The 25023-nt window shown below is 45.1% G+C and overlaps 1 protein-coding gene across 7 annotated transcripts in view; it reads left to right on the top strand.

Moving 5' to 3' along the window:
- Nucleotides 1-1382, top strand: part of NUP62CL (nucleoporin 62 C-terminal like) — a 93242-nt gene extending 91860 nt beyond the window's left edge. For all 7 annotated transcript variants that reach the window (XM_044305467.1, XM_044305468.1, XM_044305465.1 and 4 more), the window contains one exon: nt 570-1382. In XM_044305467.1, the coding sequence (XP_044161402.1) occupies nt 570-661 (92 nt within the window). In that variant the 3' untranslated portion in view covers nt 662-1382. The remainder of the gene's footprint in view (nt 1-569) is intronic.
- Nucleotides 1383-25023: the final 23641 nt, after the last annotated feature.

Raw genomic sequence — 25023 nt, 5'->3', positions numbered from 1 at the left:
CCATAGACAGATCCTCCCCCCTCCCCATAGCAGTGCTATACACAGACCCCCCTTCCCATAGCAGTGCCATAGACAGATCCCCCTAACAGCCCCGGCCCCGATGCTTGCATCTTTATTTTACCTTTTTACAATGACGCTCCCGCTCCTGTAACAGCCAGGCAGAGCGGACGGCGGCGTAACGTCACTCAATCACGTGACGCGCCTGCTCCGCCCACTTCATGAATGAAGGAGGCGGAGCAGGCGTGTCACGTGATTGAGTGACGTTACGCCGCCGTCCGCTCTGCCTGGCTGTTACAGGAGCGGGAGCGTCATTGTAAAAAGGTAAAATAAAGATGCAGCGACCGCCCGCCCGCCCGAATAGCAACGAATCGGCGATTATTCGATAACTGGATTCGTCGACAACGAATCCAGTTATCGAATATAATCGATTACATCGATTAATCGTTGCAGCCCTAGCTATAATAATAATATATATGTGAGATAACAGTAAGTGGTCTTGCCATGCAAGAACACTTAACAAGGCCTTTTGATACAATTTTTTGTGACTGTTTTTAACTTTCTTCCCATAGCTCTTCTTCAAAGAAAAGTGGAGCAAGTGGCAAAGGAATGTGAGAGTCGGAGGAAGGAACAAGAGAGAGGATACTCTATTACATTTGACTAACCTAAATGATGCACACTTTAGTAATGTCTGGTTACGTTTTCTTCTGTGTTTAAATAGTGTTATTCCCTTAATGCTAATTGTGCTATTTGTTTTCCCTATCCAAAATATAAATGTATAAGGCTACTTTCACACTAGCGTTAATATTTTCTGCTATTGAGATCCCTCATATGGTCTCGGTACTGGAAAAAAAAAACGCTTCTATTTTGTCCACATTCATTGTCAATGGGGACAAAACGTAACTGAACAGAACGAAATGCTCCAAAATGCATTGCGTTCCGTTTGGTTGCGTTCTCATACCGGAGAGCAAACCGCAGCATGCTGCTTTCCGTCGTGGCATGCAGAGTCATGATGACCCACAATGCAAGTCAATGGGGACGGATCCGTTTTCTCGGACACAATAGAAAACTGATCCATCCCCCATTGACTTTCAGTGGCGTTCATGATGGATCCGTCTTGGTTATGTTAAAGATAATACAACCGAATCCGTTCATAACGGATGCAGCCTGTTGTATTATCAGTAACGGAAGCATTTTGGCTGAACCCTGCCGGATCCAGCAAACACACTAGTGTGAAAGTAGCGTAATGCAAGCCTTATTTTCCAGGACAACACTGGAAGATTATAGGGCCCTTCCACAACCACAGCAACTGTTGCTCTAAGAGGAGACATGCACAGTTCTTGTATACATTCAATGAATAAAGAAACCTCACTTGTTCAATTGTCCACAATAGGAAATCTTTCCATTTATTTCTTAAGCAGTAGTTCAGCATCACCACCACACTGTTATTTGTCCCTATAGAGGAAAGGTATGGAAATGTTCATCTATGAGACTGACATTTACATTGGGACATAGTGTTTTTTTTCCCACTTAATTTTTGTATGTAACCATAGTAGTCTAGAGTTACTTAAAGAGGACCTTTCACTAGTTTAAAAACTAACTATATCTGTGGGCAGAGCGGCTCCCAGGGGTCCCCCTGCACTTACTAGTATGTCTGGGCGCCGGTCCGTCCCAGGCTATGAGCTGTGCGCTGCGATTGGCCAGCACTGCAGCAAGGGACACGCCTAATACAAAAAATCCGTCCAGTACAACAGACGGAGCTGCAGACACCGGAGCTGCGCCCAGACATACTAGTAAGTGCAGGGGGAACCCTGGGCGCCGCTCTGCCCGCTGATATAGTTAGTTTTTCGTTTTTAAACTAGTGAAAGGTCCTCTTTAACATCACAAAAATGTAATGATATATTGTTCAGAGGTTAGAAGCGCAAAACATGAAGATATTAAGGTACACCAGGAATGTTGTTAAGGTGCTTTGCAATATCCTTAAAGGACATTTGTCCGCAGATTTGTACATATGAAACTGTCTGACATGTTGCTTGTGCGATTGGCAGTTAAAGGCATCTGTGTTGGTCCAATATCCATATGCGCTGCGTTGCTGAGAAAAATAAAGTTTTAATTTATGCAAATTAGTCTCTAGGAGCCACAAGGGCTTTGCCTCCGTTACACCTAGAGGCTCTGGTCTGCACTTCAGTCGACAAGGCCAGACAGTGTAAACATCATCACACCTGTACAGTGCTGGCCACGAGTTAAAAGATGGTGACCGCCTGTTGCAGGGGTCCGTAGGAATACAGTGTGTTTCTCATACACTCCAATGCTAATAAGGAAAACCTAGTCCGGCTTCCAACAGATGAAACGCTTACCTTTATTCATCCAAGTGCTTTTTGTCCTAAGCACATCGGTGCTTCTGCTTTACATTACTAGCAGGTGAGCGCTATACCGTAAGAAAGTGCTGTTTGGAACTCCAATGCTAATGCATTGGACTGTATGAGAGAAGTAATGTGATGCTTGCTTGTTATACTTCCCTATAGGAACGATGAGAAAAGTTAATGTTTTTTAATCATTTCCCCTTTCCCCAGAAATAAAAATACATAAACAGGTCAGTTTTACCATATAGGGAACTCCGTAAAAACAAAATGCATAAAACTGTTGCAGAATTATTTTTTATTTTTTTTACACCGCTCTATATAGGGAGGAAATGGTATGTCTGGGGTGCCTTGGACTCCCCATTGTATTTTTGTGCTTCATGCTCGGGATTGTCTAAGCTCCATTTTACAGGAAGACCTTAATTGGTAAAATTGCAAGAAGTGCTTGTTAGATATCCCACACCACTCAGAGTTCCTGGAGACTACACCAGCATCTCTCATCTGGACATGCTGCTATTTTTTAATACTACTGTAAGTGTAAAAAATTAAATAGCAAAATCATAACTTTTATTTCCTCTTATGCACTGGAAATACTACACATTAAATTATAAAACAATAACAAAATGTATCCAGTTATTTTTTACAGAAAGTAAAGAAAATAACATTAGTCTGTTCTAAAAAATAGAATTAATCAAAGCTAACGTGAATTAATATAAAATACCTTTAATATATCTCATAGATTAGTAAGGGAACGAAAGTGCCCATATTAAAATTGCTAAATGGCTAATGACAAAAGCATCCACAAAAGAAGAATAAACCAAAAAATAGAATTCAATGGAATGAATAATAAACAATAGAATAGGGAAAAAGGTGGAGGGGGGTAAAAAAAGGTGATCTAGCCCTATGTCACCCTGTATAACCCTTAGTCCAGGGCGACCCCCTGATGGTGGAGGTTCCCTGTCCCCGTTCCTAAAACTGATGTAACCCTATTACAACCCTACAAACATTAAACAAATGGAGCAAAAATGCTTCTAGGTACATATATAGATGAGACTGATGCATTATATTCCAACGCGTTTCCCCTTCAAATAGAGGTTCATCAGGGGTTAATGAGCATACATAAATATTCAAAAAATATATATATGAAAAACATAGGGATAAAAAGACAGAGAATCAGATGGGGGCTGATTATACTTTGCTCCCGGACATGGGTGGGACAGGATGATCCCCAAGATACTATAGTCGCATGTGATGTCCTAAGAAATAGATATAAGGATGCATAGATGTACAGTAGTTGCAAGTATAAAATAAAAATAAGGTATAAAGTAATTATATTAACACAGAGTCACTTACTGATATAGGGCGAGCCCACATACAGATAGTCCGGTCCAAAAAGGAGCATATGCAGCTGATGGTAGCGGTGCCAGTGTGGAGTTTCTGGACGCTGAGAGGGTTACTTCCGGTGTGGTGGAACACAACACTTCCTGTCAATGAGACGCGTCGTGAAACGAAAACAGCTCCCTGAGGCGCCGGAAATCCCGATAGTGATGCAGAGGATGATAAAGCACCATCGGTGCCTATTTTTCTTTTATGGAGAGGGTGATGATCATTATACAAATTAGATAACTGTTGATGGTAGAAAAGGGTCCCATATTAAATTCTAGGGGGCCCACTAGAATGAAAGATACAGTAAAAAAGTGTATGTCACCACTATATAGGTGCTTTTCGCACTTATAAAGGCAGGTTCAGGACTATAATAACTGAGACCAAGCAACAATTACAAAACAAAGAAACACAGAGAAGGTGTATTAAATAAAACAGATGAAAGTCCATCTTTCATTCAGACCAATTGGTGACTGGGATCGAAAGCGATAAATCCCCTCTGTCTCCTTTTGTAGGATCTTTCGATCCCGGTCACCCTTCCTAGGGGAGCGGGGTACCCTTCCCCCAAGCACAGAAAAATAAATGGCTTTTAAATCACCATTATGGTGGTCATTGATGTGATTAGCTACTGACTTATCATTATGCTTCACAATATCATTGATGTGTTGCATACTCTCTTTCAGACATAGCCTGTGGAACATGTGCATTGACATACGTAAATAACGCCCCTAGTCTTACAATGTACTGTATATAGTCTTTAATTGGAAAGATATGTCCAGTGGCAGAGCATGTAACTGTTTTTGTACTACGTTTGAAGTGCCACACCTGAAAAGACCAGAGGGTTTTCTATCCAACCAAGTGCCTTCTCCCCTGGGACCCAAGTAATGACTATGTGCCAAGCGGTCTTACAGGCTCCTACCCTTAAGATACGTAATCTGAGGGATGGAGCCAACAGCTTTGGAAAGGTTCAGGTCCATAGTTAGAATTGGCCAATAGGTATTCAAAATGGCCCTAACGTCCCTATTTCTAGTGTCGAAGGTAGATATTAAATGGATGGCACTATCCCTTGCGTTATCTTTATCTGGGTACAAGAAGTTTGTCTCTATTCTGTAACTCAGCCGATTGAAATGCATCCCTCAGGAGGGGTCATGGATATCCCCTCTGTGTAAGTTTACAGGGGTTGAAAAGTTTCTGCGCATACGCAGATATTGACCCCTGGGAATCCCTCTTTTAACAGTAGGAGGGTGATGGCTACTGCAGTGGAGGATATTATTGGTGGCAGTAGGTTTTCGGAATACAGAGGTTACCAACCCCCCTTCATTTTTCGTTACATCAACATCGAGGAAGGTGACGTGTTCCAATTGTATTTTGAAGTTAAAACAGACTGACATGGTTAGTTTTAAGTGCCTCCACAAACTTACAAAAATCCTCCTTACTACTGTTCCAGATTAAAAAGATGTCTATGTAACGGGTCCAAAAAGCAACATGATTATCCCACCAGATGTGATGATCAGGTAAAGCATATTTGTCTTCCCACCAGTCCAGGAGGAGATTGGAATACGTAGGGGCACAGGGGCTCCCCATAGCCGTCCCCCTGACCCCCTTTTTAAAGTAAAAGGATCCGTTAAAAATTAAGAAATTATGTGTTAAGGTGTATTCCAAAAGACGAAGGATGAAATTGTTGTGATTACGAAACTGTGTGCCCCTGGTGTTCAAATAATGTGAGGTAGCTGCTAATCCCTTGTTGTGGGGAATAGATGTATTTAAAGATTCGACGTCAATGGTAGCCAAGAAAGAGGAAGGATCTACAGATATAGTTCTATCTTGTTCTACAGTACAGTCCGATCTTGTAAAGGATGGTAATGATGACCCAAAATTTCTCAAGACCCTATCAAGGTAGAGATCACAGTGATGTGTCAAAGAACCAACACCAAAGACAATGGAGCGACCCTTTAACCTGTTAAGGACACATGACGTACCGGTACGTCATGTGTAGTTCTGATCACCGGCGGGCGGCGATCGCAGCAAACCGCAGGTCAATTCAGACCTGCGGTTTGCTGTGTTTCCAGGTTATTTGGATCTCTGGGGACCCGATAACCCAGAACAGGATGGTGATCGGTGGTGTGATAATACACGACCAATCACCATCCTGCGATCCATCCTGAGAGGTGAAGGTGACATCACCTCTCAGGATTGGCCCTCATTGGGTGGGCGGGCCATTCAAATTACTGCAGCGCTCCTATCTTCCTCCTTTTGTGTCCGGGAGCCAAGGAGCGCTGCACGTCGATCTCCAGAGCCAGCTGCAGGGATAATCAGCCAGCACCCCAATCTTTGCCCCAGCACCCCCATCTGTGCACCACCTTCACCCAGGTATTTAGGTAAAGGTTAGGGACAGGTTAGGTTAGGCAGGGATATTTAGGGAAAGTTAGTATAAAAAATAAAAAGTTTTTGGCCCATCACCCTAAATCGGGTGTCTGGGGTCTACAGCACAGCTGTGTGACCCTAGACCCCCCAGGGGTGCTGCAGCTTGACCCCCTGCTCCAGGGGCACAAGCATTTTTATTTTATTTTTTTTGTCTGTTAGGTTTAGGGTAAGTTCGCGAACACCCGTGCCCCCACACACACGCACACCAAATAAAGTTTATCGTGATCACACACTCCCCTATGGCCCGCCGGATGTTCTTGGCCAAGGAGGCATATGCCCAGCTTGTCTAAATCCGAGAACCCCAGTGAGGACGAGGATGACCCCACTTTCCTTCTGTCATCCACGTCCTCCTCATCATCTAGAGATGATGATGAGCCCCCAAGGCAGCGGAGACTCCGCCAGGCGGAGCAAGGGAACCGCCATGCTAGGGACCCTGTGGCCCACACTAGTACGAGCATCTCTGGGGCTCTTACTAGTTTTTCAGCCCACCAGTTAAGTCCACCGGAGCCCCCTGCCGGGGAACTTGCATGGTGGTCCCCACCCAGAGCATTTTGAGCCCGCGATTCCTCATTTTGTAGGCCAACCAGGAATCCAGATTTCCACAGTGGGCTTCACTGACTACGACTACTTTAGTCTTTTTTTCAGTGACCACTTTGTAAATCTGATGGTAGAGCAAACAAACCTGTACACCAACAGTTTTTGGCTCGACACCCAGGCTCCTTTTTGGCTAGGCCCGGTGGCTGGACTCCGGTCAGTGCAGCCGAGATGAGGACGTTTTGGGTCCTCGTGCTGCTTATGGGCCTAGTAGCAAAACCTAGTGTCAGGCATTACTGGAGTGGGGGCATCCTCTACCAGACCCCACTTTACAGTATGGCCATGACACGCTCCCGCATCCGGAAATGCCTGCATTATTCAGATAATGCAGCATGTCTCCCTCCCCCCCCCCCCCCCCCCCCCCCAAGGTGATCCTGCCTATGACCGCCTGTACAGAATCAGGCTGGTCATCGATCAATTTGGGGCCAAATTTGTGCAGGCCTATGTACCTGGAAGTGAGGTCGCGGTTGATGAGTATCTCATTGCTTTCAAGGGGAGATTCCTTTTCCGCCAGTATGTTCCCTCTAAGCAGACAAGGTAATTTCGTGTGTACGAGGGGCCGAGATTCCCGTATTCAAACCCCAGAATGTCCCCCCACTCTGGGTGTTACCGGGAAACTTGTGTGGGACCTTATGCACCCACTGTTAGATAAGGGTTACCACCTGTACAACGTTTAGTTACCCCATTGTTCCAGTCTCTCGCCGACAGATCTACGTCCGCTTGTGGGACCATGCGGAAAAATCTACGTAGCCTCTCTAGCCACCACCTCCAGGTACCTATCCCCAGGGGTGCGACCCGTGCCCATACCAGTGGAAACCTGTTGCTGGTCAGATATAAGGACGAAAGGGATGTCCTTGTACTGTCCACAATTCACGGTAACAGCATCACCCCTGTCCCTGTGCGAGGTACCACGGCAACGGTCCTCAAGCCCGATTTGTATCGTCGACTACAATCGGTGTATGGGAGGAGTTGATCTCTCTGATCAAGTCCTCAAGCCATATAATGCCATGCGTAAAACCCGGGCCTGGTACAAAAAAGTTGTGGTCTACTTGCCTTGTACAACTCTTGTGCTGTCCCGGAACGCTGGGAACACACGGAAATTCCTTCAGTTCTGTGAGGCAGTCCTCAATGACCTGATATTTTCTGACCGGGAAAGATCAGGCCGGAATACCTCGGGAACTGGAGCCGCCTGGATCATCCCTGGCCAACACTTTCCAGGTGTGGTCCCCCATACTGGAAGGAAGGGACTGACCCAAAAAAGGTGCAGTGTGTGTCACAGGTGGGGGATACGGAAGGCTACCACCACTCAGTGTGACATGTGCCCCAATCATCCGGGCCTCTGCATTATCGGTTGCTTCAGGGAGTACCAGACTTCCATGGAGTACTACATTTATATTCCCAATTTAGCCACTGACAATCGGATAAAAAAAAAACTATGATTCTCAGACTTGAGACACAAACAAAAAAAGATTTTTTTAAAAAATATTAGTAAAACTAAAATAAATAAAAAAGACATATTAGGTATCGCCACGTCCGTAAGAATCTGCTCTATAAAAATACCCCATGATCTAACCCCTCAGATAAACACGGTCAAAAAAAATAAAATAAAAACAGTTCAAAAAAGGTATCTTTTGTCACCTTATATCACAAAAATTGTAATGGCAAGCGATCAAAAAGTTATATGCCCCCCAAAATAGTGCCAATAAAACCTTCCTCTCATCCCGCAAAAAATGAGCCCCTACCTAAGATAATCTGCTAAACACAAAAAAAAACAACTGACTCTTAGACTATGAAGATACTAAAATGTTTTTTGGGGGGTTTATAAAAAGATAATATAGTGTAAAACATATAAGGTATCGCCACGTCCGTAAGAATCTGCTCTTTAAAAAAACGCCATGACCTAACCCCTCAGATGAACACTGACAAAAAAATTAAATAAAAACTGTGCCAAAACAGCAATTTTGGGGCAAATTTTCCATTTGAATCAGTTTTTTTTCCAGTAAGAAAGCAAGGGTTAACAGCCAAACAAAACCTAATATTTATTACCCTGATTCTGCAGTTTACAGAAACGCCCCATATGTCAGGGCTGGCCAACCTGTGGCTCTCCAGCTGTTGCAAAACTACAACTCCCAGCATATCCAGACAGCCTATAGCCATCAGCCTACAGCAGGGCATGGTGGGACTTGTAGTTTTACAACAGCTGGAGAGCCGCAGCCCTGCCATATGTGGTTGTAAACTGCTGTATGACCAAACGGCAGGGCGTAGAAGGAAAGGAACGCAGTATGGTTTCTGGAAGGCAGATTTTGATAGCTTTTTTTTTTTTTTGCACCATGTCCCATTTGAAGCCCCCCTGATGCACCCCTAGAGTAGAAACTCCATAAAAGCGACCCCATCTAAGAAACTACACCCCTCAAGGTATTCAAAACTGATTTTACAAACGTTATTAACCCTTTAGGTGTCCCTCAACAGTTTATGGCAAATGGAGATGAAATTTCAGAATTTCTATTTTTGATAACCTTGCCTCACAAAAATGTAATATAGATAAACCAAAAATCATATGTATCCTAAAAATAGTCGCAACAAAACTGCCAGCTTATCCCGTAGTTTCCAAAATGGGGTCACAGTAGTTTACGGACACATATGGGGTGTTTCTGCAAACTACAGAATCAGGGCAATAAATAGTGTTTTGTTTGGTTGTTAACCCTTGCTTTGTAACTGGAAAAAAATTAATTAAAATTGAAAATTTGCCCAAAAATCTAAATTCTGAAATTTTATCTCCATTTGCCATTAACTCGTGTGCAACACCCAAAGGGTTAACTACTTTTGTAAAATCTGTTTTGAATATCTTGAGGGGTGTAGAATGGAGTCATTTTGGGGTGGTTTCTATTATGTAAGCCTCACAAAGTGACTTCAGACCTGAACTGGTCCCTAAAAATTGGGTTTTTGAAAATTTCAGAAAAATATCAAGATTTGCTTCTAAACTTCTAAGCCTTGTAACGTCACCAAAAACTAAAATGGCATTCCCAAAATGATCCAAACATGAAGTAGACATATGGGGAATGTAAAGTAATAACTATTTTTGGAGGTATTACTATGTATTATAGAAGTAGAGAAATTGAAACTTGGAAATTTGCAAATTTTTCCAAAATGTTGGTAAATTTGTTATTTTTTTTTTATAAATATTTTTTTTTTTAACTTCATTTTACCAGTGTCATAAAGTACAATGTGACAAAAAAACAGAAAGTCTCAGAATGGCCTGGATAAGTCAAAGCGTTTTAAAGTTATTACTAGGGCTGAGCGAAGAAAAGCAGCCAATCAACAAGCGTCATACTACTTGCCCCAAGAGGCCATCACAGCCATGCCTACTATTGGCATGGCTGTGATTGGCCAGTACAGCATGTGACCCAGCCTCTATTTAAGCTGGAGTCACGTAGTGCCGCACGTCACTCTGCTCTGATCAGTGTAGGGAGAGGATGCAGCTGCTGTTAGGTTAAGGCGAGATTAGGCACTAGACAGGGATTTACTCAGCAAAAACACTTAATGAAGTGATCAATCTACAGCTGTGAATCATTCATCTTCTGCTATTCAATTGCTCACTGTTTTTAGGCTGCCCAGAGGGTTTTTCAGTCACTTTTTTCTGGGGTGATCGGCGGCCATTTTGTGTCTTGTGGTGCGCCAGCACAAGCTGCCACCAAGTCCATTTAACCATCAATAGTGTGTTTTTTTGTGCTATATCATACATCAGGTGCTTGGCTGTGCTTGCTATTTTATTGAGGAGTGAAATACAATTGCCAAAAAAGCAGTACCCTAATCTGGTGTTTCAGCTGTGGCTAGCCAATTGAGATACTGTCTGCTGTCTGGCAAAGGATATATTTTTGTTCTGGGTTGAAATACAATTCCCTAAATCAGTGGTTTCTGCTGTATCAGGCCATGTTTAAATCGATCCATAAAAGGGTATATTAGATTGAAGGTGCTGATAGGGTCATCCTCAATAACTTCACACGCTACCGTGCATTTCCAAGTCTAATTCTGTCTGTAAACGTATACCTGTCACCCAGCGCCTAAATACTAGGCCTACAATTTATATTCAGCTAAATCTGTCGTTATTGCTGTGGCTGGTCAAGTTATTTGGTGTCCGTTAAAGCACAGTTTTTGTTCTGGGTTGAAATACAATTCCCAACTTAGCAATTCCCTAAATTAGTGGTTTCTGCTGTATCAGGCCTACTAAATCTGTCGTTACTGCTGTGCCTGTATTAGTGTAATACGGTACCTAAATAGATAGCCAGATAGTGTTAGGTGTCTGTAAAAAAAAAAAAGGCCTGAATTTGAATTCAATACATTGGGCCAAATAATTTTTTTCTTATTGTGGTGAACAGTAACAATGAGGAAAACATCTAGTAAGGGACGCGGACATGGTTGTGGTGGTGTTAGTGGACCCTCTGGTGCTGGGAGAGGACGGGGCCGTTCTGCTACAGCCACTCGTCCTAGTGAACCAACTACCTCAGGTCCCAGTAGCCGCCAGAATTTACAGCGATATTTGATGGGGCCCAATGCCGTTCCAAGGATGGTAAGGCCTGAGCAGGTACAGGCATTAGTCAATTGGGTGGCCGACAGTGGATCCAGCACGTTCACATTATCTCCCACCCAGTCTTCTGCAGAAAGCGCACAGATGGCACCTGAAAACCAAGCCCATCAGTCTGTCACATCACCCCCATGCATATCAGGGAAACTGTCTGAGCCTCAAGTTATGCAGCAGTCTCCTATGTTGTTTGAAGACTCTGCTGGCAGGGTTTCCCAAGGGCATCCACCTAGCCCTTCCCCAGCGGTGGAAGACATAGAATGCACTGACGCACAACCACTTATGTTTCCTGATGATAAGAACATGGGAATACCACCTCAGCACGTCTCTGATGATGACGAAACACAGGTGCCAACTGCTGCGTCTTTCTGCAGTGTGCAGACTGAACAGGAGGTCAGGGATGAAGACTATGCAGGGGACGATGAGGTCCTAGACCCCACATGGAATGAAGGTCGTGCCACTGACTTTCACAGTTCGGAGGAAGAGGCAGTGGTGAGACCGAGCCAACAGCATAGCAAAAGAGGGAGCAGTGGGCAAAAGCAGAACACCCGCCGCCAAGAGACTCCGCCTGCTACTGACCGCCACCATCTGGGACCAAGCACCCCAAAGGCAGCTTCAAGGAGTTCCCTGGCATGGCACTTCTTCAAACAATGTGCTGACGTCAAGACCCGAGTGGTTTGCATGCTGTGCCATCAGAGCCTGAAGCGAGGCATTAACGTTCTGAACCTTAGCACAACCTGCATGCAAAGCATGAACTGCAGTGGAGTAAACACCTTAAAAACAAGGAACTCACTCAGGCTCCCCCTGCTACCTCTTCTGCTGCTGCCGCCTCGGCCTCTTCCTCCGCCTCTGGAGGAACGTTGTCATCTGCCGCCCAGCAAACAGGGGATGTAACACCACCACCACCTCCGTCACCAAGCATCTCAACCATGTCACACGGCAGCGTTCAGCTCTCCATCTCACAAACATTTGAGAGAAAGCATAAATTCCCACCTAGCCACCCTCGATCCCTGGCCCTGAATGCCAGCATTTCTAAACTACTGGCCTATGTAATGCTGTCATTCAGGCTGGTGGACACAGACAGCTTCAAACAGCTCATGTCGCTTGCTGTCCCACAGTATGTTGTTCCCAGCCGCCACTACTTCTCCAAGAGAGCCGTGCCTTCCCTGCACAACCAAGTATCCGATAAAATCAAGTGTGCACTGTGCCCTGTAAATGTAGTGGCGGCTGGGCCCCAGGCGGAGAGCTGTTTGGCGCACGTCCTTCCGCTGCCAAGGATCGCAGGGCAACATTCTTTGCCTCCTGTTGCCTGTTCTCCAGAAGGATATTGATACTTTGGAGAGAGTTCAGAGAAGAGCTACTAAACTGGTACATGGATTGCAGGATAAAACTTACCAGGAAAGATTAAAGGACCTTACCATGTATAGCTTGGAAGAAAGACGAGACAGAGGGGATATGATAGAAACTTTTAAATACATAAAGGGAATCAACAAGGTAAAATAGGAAAGAATATTTAAAAGAAGAAAAACTGCTACAAGAGGACATCGTTTTAAATTAGAGGGGCAAAGGTTTAAAAGTAATATCAGGAAGTATTACTTTACTGAGAGAGTAGTGGATGCATGGAATAGCCTTCCTGCAGAAGTGGTAGCTGCAAATAGAGTGGAGGAGTTTAAGCATGCATGGGATAGGCATAAGGCCATCCTTCATATAAGATAGGGCCAGGGGCTATCCATAGTATTTAGTATATTGGGCAGACTAGATGGGCCAAATGGTTCTTATCTGCCGACACATTCTATGTTTCTATGTCCGGGTGCCGGGGCCTAAACATATCTGACAATGGCCTGTTCCAGTGGTGGGTGATATGAAGCATGATTCTCTGCTATGACATGAAGCATGATTCTCTGCTATGACATGAAGCATGATTCTCTGCTATGGGACCTCTCTCCTCTGTCTGGGTGCCGGGGCCTAAAAATATCTGACAGTGGCCTGTTCCAGTGTTGGGTGACATGAAGCATGATTCTCTGCTATGGCGTGAAGCCTGATTCTCTGCTATGGGACCTCTCTCCTCTGTCTGGGTGCCGGGGCCTAAAAATATCTGACAGTGGCCTGTTCCAGTGGTGGGTGACATGAAGCCTGATTCTCTGCTATGACATGAAGCCCGATTCTCTGCTATGGGACCTCTCTCCTCTGTCTGGGTGCCGGGGCCTAAAAATATCTGACAATGGCCTTTTCCAGTGGTGGGTGACATGAAGCCTGATTCTCTGCTATGACATGAAGCCTGATTCTCTGCTATGGGACCTCTCTCCTCTGTCTGGGTGCCGGGGTCTAAATATCTGACAGTGGCCTGTTCCAGTGGTGGGTGACATGAAGCCTGATTCTCTGCTATGGGACTTCTCTCCTCTGTCTGGGTGCCGGGGCCTAAAAATATCTGACAATGGCCTTTTCCAGTGGTGGGTGACATGAAGCCTGATTCTCTGCTATGGGACCTCTCTCCTCTGTCTGGGTGCCGGGATCTAAATATCTGACAATGGCCTTTTCCAGTGGTGGGTGACATGAAGCCTGATTCTCTACTATGGGACCTCTCTCCTCTGTCTGGGTGCTGGGGTCTAAATATCTGACAGTGGCCTGTTCCAGTGGTGGGTGACATGAAGCCTGATTCTCTGCTATGGGACCTCTCTCCAATTGACATTGGTTAATTTTTATTCATTTCCCTATCCACATTTGTTTGCAGGGGATTTAACTACATTTTGCTGCCTTTTGCAGCCCTCTAGCCCTTTCCTGGGCTGTTTTACAGCCTTTTTAGTGCCGAAAAGTTCGGGTCCCCATTTCCGGGAAGTTCGGCCGAACATCCAGGTGTTCGCTCAACTCTAGTTATCACCACTTAAAGTGACACTGCTCAGATTTGCAAAAAATGGCCTGGTCCTGTCACCTCAGATTACCTTGAATCGGCTTTGCTGTTCTATACTGTAATCCGTCCAGTAGTTTTGCTGAAAAATGACTTGTATAATTATGCTAATTAATCCTGAAGGTGCCCAGAGGGGCGTTATGTTCCACTTTGTGTGCCCAGTAACGCCCCCCTGCAGTGCCCAAAATGCCTTCCTCCTGAATCCCTAACCTCAAATCGCAGTGGCGCAGCCCTCAGTGGGTACTGCGTCTGCGCGAGACTTCGCTCGGCCGTCAGGGACGGGGAGGAGAGGGATGAGACGCTGTGGGCGGTTAGGGATTCAGGAGGAAGGCGTTTTAGGCACTGCAGGGGGGCGTTACTGGGCACACAAAGTGGAACATAACGCACCTCTGGGCACCTTTAGTATTAATTAGCATAATTATAAAAGTCGTTTTTCAGCATAACTACTGGACGGATTACAGTATAGAACAGCAAAGCCGATTCAAGGTAACCTGTGGAGCATGACTGGTTTAAAATCTGAATTTGTGTTATGAGAGGTGACAGAATCCCTTTAAGGTGAAATATGGGCGTGTCCTTAAGAGGTTACTGGATGTAGTTCCTTGTGCACTTTATGGTTTACCCAAAGGGTCGCAATTTGTGGGAACTTAGGAAACCAAGGCAAATTCAGTTTTACTGATGACCCCCTGATCAAGACCCTCTAAGAGGATGGGTTTTTAGTTGAATTTGAAAGGGAATGGAGGGATCAGTAGTTAAGATAGTGTAGCTATTTGTATCTTTAAGTAAATGAAGACACATTTTTGGGTATTTGTTGTGATCAAGAATCACCAGATTACCACCCTTGTCGGAAGGTTTTATTATGATTTTGTTGTCTTTTTCCAGATTAATCAATGCAGTCATTTCCAACTGAGACAGATTATAGTGACTTGGGTGACTGATTTTAAAGGGGTTATCCGAGTAATGAAAAAAAACTAAAACATTGTAAAACTCATCAGGACATACATATACATTAGTTAAAGGGATTCTGTCACCAAGTTTTGGGCTATAGAGCTGCGGACATGCACGGCTAGATCGCTGCTAGCATGTCTGCAATATATCTGTCCTATAGGGCTGTGTGGTTTTAATTTCTTTAAAAAAGGATTTTATAGATATGTAAATGAGTCTTGTATGTGTCCAAGGGGCTGTACTAACCTTCCTGGAGCCCAGCCATGCCCGCCTGTGAAGGAGCCCAGCACCGCCTATGTCCTCCGAATCTCCTCCTTTCATCAACTATAGATTGTCGTAATCTCGCGATGCGCAGTTCTTTCCCTGAGGCTGATGCCAGCACAGGGAAGGAAGACTATACCGGCACTGCGCATGCGCGAGCGCATCGTGAGATTATGTCAATCTATAGTTGATGAAAGGAGGAGATTTGGAGGACACACACACACATACTATATACTCCCGTCCTGTATACTGCTGTATGTTTATATATCCAGCAGTATAAAGGACAGGTGTATATAGCGTGTGTGTATATATATATCTCCACCCCCTTCCTGTTTTTACTTTTAGGTGTCTGGGGGACATGGAGTAAGGACATGAGGAAGAAAGCTCTCCGTGAATCCTGTCAGCATCCTGACTCCATCCACCTCTATATGCACAGCGGCCTTCCCTAAATATCAGCTTGAGGCTCCTTGACCTGTCCTCCTCAGTCTGGCTCTGTGATTTGTACGTGTGAGTACCTGGACTCCCGCGCTTAAGTACACATGCGGAGATAACACAGACGTGGCTACTACCACAGCGTGGGAGGCGCTGACACATGTAAAAGAGCTACAGCCCGAAAAGACGCCCTTAGGTTCTCTCAGAAGTAGAGTTGTTGCGATACCAAATTTTTGATTCGGTTTCGATACCATGAAAAAGTATTGCGATACTCGATACCATTCGATACCACGCGAAAAAAATAAACCAAAAAAGCCACGTGCATTCCGCTTTTTAAAAATGGCGACTCGCGCATTTTATTTTATTTTTTTCTGTTCCGGCATTCACCACCTAGATTTTTTTAAATATTTTAATAGTTTGGATTTTTCTGACGTGGCGATATGTGATATGTTTATTATTTATATATTTTATATGTGAAATTGGGAAAAGGGGATGATTTCTACTTCATATTTTGGTGGGGGGTTTTTTCACTTTTTTTTTACACTTTTTATTTAATAACTATTTCCCCCCCTTAGGGGCTAGAACCTGGGATCATTCATCCCTTGTCCTATTCAGCCTGATAGATCTCTATCAGGGTGAAGAGGACTTCACACTGTCCCTGCTGCCCTGTGCTTTGTGCACACAGCATCAGGGATGTTACCATGGCAACCAGGGCTTCTGTAGCGTCCTGGCCGCCATGGTAACCGATCGGAGCCCCAGGCTTACACAGCTGGGGCTCCGATCAGAAGCTGCCACTGCACCACCAATGGTGGGGAGGGGAGAGGACCCTGTGGCCACTGCCACCAATGATTTTAATACTGGGGGGTGGAGAGGGGCCGGCGCACTGTGCCACCAATGATTTTAATGGGATGGGGGGGTTGAGGGGGGGCACACTGCACCACCAATGATAATTACCCCTTTATACAGGAGGTGGGTACTGGCAGATCAGCGGCAGTTAACCCCTTAGGTGCCGCACCTGAGGGGTTAACTGCCGCTGATCGCAGATCCCTGTCAGGGTCAGGGTGCCGGCAATGCGATTCTGCTGCCGGCACCCGCCTCCTGTATTGTGTTAAAGACTGACTACTTTATATGGGACTCCAGACTTTCACTATTAGGCTGCACAGAGTGGTGCCCAGCGATGTCCCAGCACTCACCATTAGTCCTGGGCGCCGCTCTGTTCGCCCGCAGTGCCCCATTACTGTCTCCTCTCCTGCTCCACATGCTGCTGATTACTATCGGAGAGATGGGAGGAGACATCAGCTTCACTAGTGGGCGTTCCTTCTCCCTGGCTGTAGCGCTGTCCAATCGCAGCGCAGGGAGAAGGAACGCCCACTAGTAAAGCTGATGTCTCCTCCCATCGCTCCAATAGTAATCAGCAGCATGTGGAGCAAGAGAGGAGACAGTAATGGGGCACTGCGGGCGAACGGAGCGGTGCCCAGGACTAATGGTGAGTGCTGAGACATTGCTGGGTGCCACTCTGTGTGGGAATAGTCCTATCATTGGTGGCGCAGTGTGCCCGCCCCTCCTCCGCCCCTCTCTTCTCATTGGTGGCGCAGTGCGCCCATCCCTCCTCATCCGCCCCTCTCATCTCATTGGTGGCAGCGGCAGCAGCACAGGGGGGGAGGGAGGACAGCTTCCTTCTCCCCGTGCTGCTGAGAGAACATGAGCGCGCCGATAGCAGCGCGCTCATGTTCAGAGACACTGGACTGCGCAGAAGCGCAGCCCAGTATTGAAAAGACGAAAATCCCGGTAACGTATCGATACCGGGACAAAAGTATCGATTGGGTATCAAAATTTCGATACCCGCAACAACCCTACTCAGAAGTAGCTCTATTTGTGATCCATTGCGGGCATACACTGAGGTTGGGGTGGCGCCGAGCGCAGAGGTGGAAGCGCAAGCATACTGGAGTAAGAAGCTGGTGGCCATCTTCTTTACTTTTGCGTGTCTGGGCGGAGTGGCTTTTGAGTCCAAACATCCAAGCAGTATCTGACAGGACCGCTGTTGTTTTGACATCTGCGATCCTTCACAGGAGCCTGGCCGGCAGCAAGATACCGAGAGGGGGGCGGGCACACAGGCTCTGATGTCTCGTGTACAGGAGCCTGGTGGATTACGTTGAAGGTCACGTGACCCGCAGCAGCGCCTGGAGAGCTATATCAATGACACACACACAGTATGGTCTCTGAAACAGCTATGATTTTATCTTGACAATACAGCCTTTTATATTTACATACATATAGGAAACAGATGTGGTTCACATATACAATGGTGCTGAGTAGAAACAATTCCTTATATGGAAATAAGGCTAATGTAAATACATTCACCCTCTAGTATCATGTCACCCAACATCCTGTCATTCATACAGATCATATAGCTTATTCTATTTAACCCTTCAAGTATCACATAACAAACTTCTGAAACGCTGACAACATCTCATGTTTAGGCTGCAGAATGTATCTATTAAAACAAGAGGGGCGCCATCGACCGAGCTTACCGATAACATGAGCCCGGACCTTGTTTCTGGAGGCAGCTGAAGCAGCCCCTATTCTGAAAGAGTGCCCCGACACGGAAGTAGGATTTAAGCCTAAATTAGACACTAAAATGCGGGCATGCACCACAAACTGAGAGGTAGTGAGAGGTGCAATGGGAAAAGGGTCTCAGTCAGCTAAGGTGATCAGTAACTGTCAAAGAACCTGCATCAGGCACCAGGAATGGGAAGTCGAGAAAAAAGTAACCTGTGTGGGGTATCCTGTCTGAGAAGTCTTGGTAACTGGCAAGGACAACACGAAACCGTCAGGAGTCCGACTCAACTGGCTGAGGCTTATGAACCTATTAGTGGTAGTACGAGTAAACTCGCCAGGTCTCATGAAGCCATAAAATGCAAGGTAGACAGCAGCTTTGAGCACCAGACTAGGGAGAACCCCAAAAGGGTCTCTATCCAACATATCGGACAAGTCTCAAAAGACTTTACCGGTAATACCCTCCCTGCATGGTAAGCCTTCCGGGAGTGTCTTCTCTAAACCCCTCAGGGCGGCTTTTATGACATGGGCGGAAAACAAGGACTCCTATCAGGATAACTAAGGCCGGTGAAATGTTGAACCCCTGACATCAACGCCGCTCTGGTGCAGAACGTGGGGGAGGACGTCTGGTCTGTTAATGAAGGCTCCAGGCACCCCTCCCACAAACACAGGCCAATAAATCAGCCTTAACACTTGTTATAATTTGGATGATTATGGCTTATAGCTTATGAAACCCCAAAGTCACAATATTGAGGTACCCTTTGCTTAGGGGGTATGGAATAATTTGCTGACTAGAGTGTGACACTTTGAGCCTAGAATATTGAACCTTTTCACAAAATTCAAATTTTAAGCTGCATTAGTGCAATTCCTTTTCATTTGCATTACTGAAATAAATTGATTTTTGCACGATTGTCTTATTTTTCGAGTTTCACCTGTATATTGAGGTTTATTTTGCTTTTAACCCTTGCTGTCTTGCAAGAAAAATAGATTAACCTAAAAAATCAACAACAAAAAATAATTTTGAAATTTCACCTTCATTTGCCTTTAATTCTTGTAGAACACCTCTAGAGTTAGCAAAGTTTGTATAATTTAAGGGGTGTAGTTTCTAAATTGGGGTCATTTATGGGTGGCTTCCATTACATAGGCGCCTCAAAATCGCTTTTTTACTGAATTGCAGCTTAAATTGTTTGAGGGCCTTCTATGGGACATACAGGATTATTTAACTGTAAATAATATAATAAGTGATAGCCAACATGGTTTTACTAAAAACAGAAGCTGTCAAACTAACCTGATTTGTTTTGATGAGGAGGTGAGTAGAAGCCTGGACAGAGGGAAGGCTGTCGATATTGTGATTTTGGACTTTGCAAAGGCGTTTGATATTGTCCCACACGGGTGACTAATGGGTAAATTAAAGGCGTTGTCTCACTTCAGCAAATGGCATTTATCATGTAGAGAAAGTTAATACAGGGCACTTACTATAATGTATTGTGATTGTCCATACTGTTTCCTTTGGCTGGATTAATTTTTCCATCACATTATACACTGCTTGTCTCCATGGTTACGACCACCGTGCAATGCATTAGTATATTAGTACATTATAGAAAAAAGCACCAGCCTATGTGCGCTACCACAGTCATGGCTACCAGAGAGGCCAGTATGTTTTCCTATATTCTGCAAGCACGACCACCAGTAATGGATTGCAGGGTGGTCGTAACTAGGGGTGCACCGAAATTCCGGCGGCCGAAAATATCGGGCGAAAATGGCCCTAATCCATTTCGGCCGATATTGGTACATATCGGCAGAAAATATGGTTGGTTATATACGTTCGGGCGGCCGGCCGGCGGCGCCCCTCATGCTGTGCCTCCTAAACGCTTGCCGCTCTAAAGAATCTCCAGCTCAGTGCTGCGCAGCCTGCTGTGTCTGCTCTGTGCTACTGCTGTTGTTAGTGTAGCGTGGCCGAGCTCTGTTCGTTCCGCGGTACAGGAGCTTTTGTTTCCTGTACCTGGCCGGACTGACAGGAAGTGCTCACTTAGTGTGCACTTCCTTTCAGTCCGGCCGGGTACAAGAAACAAATGCTCCTGTACCGCGGACCGAACAGAGCTCGGCCACGCTACACAGGCTACACTAGAGGTGACAAGGGAGGGGGGGTGTAAAATGAGAGTGACAAGGGGGGGGGGTGTAAAATGAGAGTGACAAGGGAGGGGGGTAGAATGAGAGTGACAAGGGAGGGGGGTAGAATGAGAGTGACAAGGAGGGGGGGAGTAGAATGAGAGTGACAAGGGGGGGTAGAATGAGAGTGACAAGGGAGGGGGTAGAATGAGAGTGACAAGGGAGGGGGGTAGAATAAGAGTGACAAGGGAGGGGGGGAAATGAGAGTGACAAGGGAGGGAGGGGGGAAGAGAGTGACAAAGGAGGGAGGGGGAAAGTGACAAGGGAGGGAGGGGGGGGAGAGTGACATTTTTTTTTAAATAACCACTTTGGGTGGCATTGTGTGTATAATATCTATGTATCTGTTTAACTTTATATTTTAATCCACTTTCCTTTTTTTTTTACTTAAAAAAAGTATTTTAAAAGTATTTGGGCAAAAAGGCGGTTTCGGTTTTCGGTCAAGGGCATCCAGAATTTTCGGTTTCGGACCAGAATTTTCATTTCGGTGCACCCCTAGTCGTAACTAGTGTTGATCATGAATATTCGAATTGCAAATTTTTATCGCAAACATAGTTACTTTGAAAATTCGCAAATATTTAGAATATAGTGTTTATATATTCGTAATTTCGAATATTCCAGATTTTTTTAATATGAATTTTCGGAATGCAAATTTTTCAATTGCCGAGTAAAAACATGATTCCTCCCTGCTTCTTGCTTGTGGGCCAATGACTCATTGGCCCACAAGGAAGAAGCAGGGAGGAATCATGACTTTAAATGGGAAAAATTATTAATATTCTAAAAAACGAATATATAGCACTATATCGAGTATATTAGTTTTTTCGAATATTCGTAATATTCTAAAACAAGAATATATAGCAATATAGCGAATATTCGTAGAATATAACAAATATTCGAATTTGCGAATATTTGTCGAATATTCAACAAAATATTTGCAAAATATCGCAAATTCTAATATGACCCCTGCTGCTCATCACTAGTCATAACCATGGAAACGAGCAGGGTATAATGTGATGAAAAAATTAATGAAGCCAGCAAAGGAAGCAATATGGACAATCACAATACATTAGTAAGTGCCTTGTATTAACTTTCTGTATATGATAAATGCCACTTGCTGAAGTGAGACAACTAATTCAAGGTCTATTGGTTTAGAAAATATAATTTGTAATTGGTTTGAAAATTGGCTTCACGATCATATCCAAAGAGTTGTGGTCAATGACTCCTACTCTGGATGTACCCTAAGTGTAAGGCTACTTTCACACTCACGTTTGGTGCGGATCCGTCTTGTATCTGCTCAGACGGATCCGCACCGATAATGCAAATGCTTGTATCCGTTCATAACGGATCCGTTTGCATTATTCATAAAAATAAAAAAAGTCTAAGTCAAAACGATTCCATCTTGACTTACATTGAAAGTCAATGGAGGACGGATCTGTTTTCAATTGCACAATATTGTGTCAGTGAAAAACGTTTGGCTGTGCATCGACAGACGGTCACCAAAATGCTGCAAGTGACCGTCTAAAAAACGCAACAGAGACCAAACGCAGCCAAATTAATGCATTCTGAATGGATCCTTATCCATTCAGAATGCATTGGGGCTGAACTGATCTGTTTTGGGCCGCTTGTGAGAGCCATGAAACGGATCTCACAAGCGGACCCAGAAACGCTAGTGTGAAAGTAGCCTAAGAAATACAGGTTTTGGAAAAATATATGCATTATATTGTATAGATTATGAGGGATTTATTTGTGTGAATGAAACAGACAGGGGAAAACTGTATGGATGAATGGTGCATATACTTCATTAGTATGTATTTAGTTCCTTTTGTCTTATTCTCACTTGGAATACCCTGTATCTATTACATATGCTGATTGGTAGAGAACAAAAGGCACCCAAAATGTGTGAATAGGGGCGTAGTGTCATAAAATGCTTAAAAAACTGGTTGACCAAGGTTCAGTTTCTGGGAAGGCCCACAGAGTCTTGGATAACTCATATGAGGCGTTGACAAGGAGGGGGATGTTGAGAGCTTTCAAGGGATAAAAGATCCATGCTTTGGTTATATGGGGAGGCTGTTTGGAACTGGTGGAGAGACCTAAAAAGACCATGTGTTGCAAATATGTACTGTAAGGTTTAAGGAGTTGTCTATATGTTTGTCATCTTGGATTGGTGAAGTAATTGTAATTATTAGTGGATAAGTCTCTCTTTATGTAATATTTTATTTTTTTGTTCTACTGTAAGTCCATACTCATCAGTAATACTGTAGTATTAATTTTTCACACTATACAATATATCTTTTTTTATACGTTCACTCTTGTGTCTCATTTATTGCATACAGCCTTTGAATCAGACCCAGTAAGAGGGTGTGTTATATATAGTATATATTTATATATAATAAATTCTTACACAAGGTTCTGTGCTGGGTCTGCTATTTAACTTATTCAATGACAGAGGATGGGATGGATAGTGTGGTTTCTATTTTTGCAGATGATACTAAAAACTTTGTAATACGGTACAGTTTATAGAAGATGTTAATAAGTTACAAGCTGACTTGGACAAACTAACTGGGCCTCCACTTGGCAAATGTGGTTCAATATAGATAAATGTAAAGTTATGCAATTTTGGGGCTAATAATTTGCATGCAGCATATGGCCTAGGGGGAATTAAAACTGGGAGAGTCACTGGTTGAGAAGGATCTGGGTGTATTAGTAGATCATAGACTAAATAACAGCATGCAATACCAGTCAGCTGCCTCAAAGGCCAACCAAATTTTGTCTTGTATTAAAAGAAGTATGGACTCTGACAGGGATCTAATATCGCCACTATACAAGGCATTGGTACAGCCTCAACTAGAATACACGGTTCAGTTCTGGGCACCAGTCCATTAAAAAGATGCCCTGGATTTACAAAAAGTGCAAAGGAGAGCAACTTAAACTCATAAAGGGCCTGGAAGATCTTAGCTATGAGAAAAGATCAAACAAACGGAATTTATTTAGCCTTCCACTTGTTAAGGGACCAAAAGTAATGGGACAATTGGCTTCTCAGCTGTTCCATGGCCAGGTGTGTGTTATTCCCTCATTATCCCAATTACAATGAGCAAATAAAAGGTCCAGAGTTCATTTCAAGTGTGCTATTTGCATTTGGAATCTGTTGCTGTCAACTCTCAAGATGAGATCCAAAGAGCTGTCACTATCAGTGAAGCAAGCCATCATTAGGCGTGGCCAAAACAACTGTTTGGAACATTCTTAAAAAGAAGGAACGCACCGGTGAGCTCAGCAACACCAAAAGACCCCCCAAAGTGAAGGAGTCCAAACAGAAGGAGGGTAAGCAGACACCTGCCCTAGGCCACGCTCCCGCCCCTCCCCTCTCCCGGCCTCCCTCCCGCCCCGTCGTCACCACCACTGAGGATTCCCTTATCCAACTGCCCATTACCTCAGTGGCACCCCTCACCGCCCCAAGCCCAACCCGCCCCATAGTCACCACTGCAGCAGCACTAATCCCTCCTCCAGCTGCTGCAGCCCTCTCTTTGGAGGATTTTCCCCCTCTTGTCTCCCCAGAGGTCAGGAAAGGGAAGAGAAAGGAGAGGGACAGCCCCATCGCTGACCACTCCAAAAAGAAGATGGTCGAGGTAGAGGACGGGGCCTCACCCGGCAAAGAGGAAACAGAGCAGCAGACGGAGGAACCGGTGGCCACCAACGAGGACCCCCAAGAGCAAACCCTCCACCCCCACATTAGCCTCGATGAGACCGAGGTGGAGGAAATAGTGGCCAACGGGGCAACCGCCGACCCGATACGGCTACAGATAACCCTAGAGGAGATCGTAGCCAACTTTACGCTGTTGCAGGGGCAACCCCCAGACAGCGGACAAGAGACCGAGAAGCCGCCGGACGACCGGAGTGGTAACTAAGATGTATCGTTTCCGCTAACCTCTTTCTTTCCCTCACATGATGGCGAATTTTAACCTTTTTACCATCAATGTTAGGAACATCAGGGACAGGTTCAGAAGTCAGACGGTACTAACCTTTCTTACTGCATAGGTTGCCGACGTGTTTATGTTGCAGGAGTGTTCTTTGCCCCCCTCTAGGTCACACAACCATCTGGCCAGGGAGTGGTCCCACGGTCCCTCCTACTGGTCCGGTGGTGGCGACTGTAAGTCGGCCGGGGTTGCCATCCTCCTCAGGGGAAACGCGTTCATACTTGACTCCGTCCAGGAGCTCGTCTGCGGCAGACTACTTGTCGTAGACGGCTCCTGGGCGGGAGAGCCGGTTAGGCTCATCAACGTGTACGCCCCCCCGACAAGGGTGAGCGACTGGAGCTCTTCCAGGCCCTCCGACTGCAACTCACCACCACTAGGACCGTGGTGATGGCCGGGGACTTCAACTGCCCGATCGAGGAGGACGGACGCAGCTCCAGGACGTCAAGCAAACTT

This window comes from Bufo gargarizans, chromosome 9, assembly GCF_014858855.1.
Source record: "Bufo gargarizans isolate SCDJY-AF-19 chromosome 9, ASM1485885v1, whole genome shotgun sequence".
Classification (NCBI taxonomy): Eukaryota; Metazoa; Chordata; class Amphibia; order Anura; family Bufonidae; genus Bufo; species Bufo gargarizans.
This window is presented reverse-complemented; position numbering and strand designations above follow the sequence as displayed.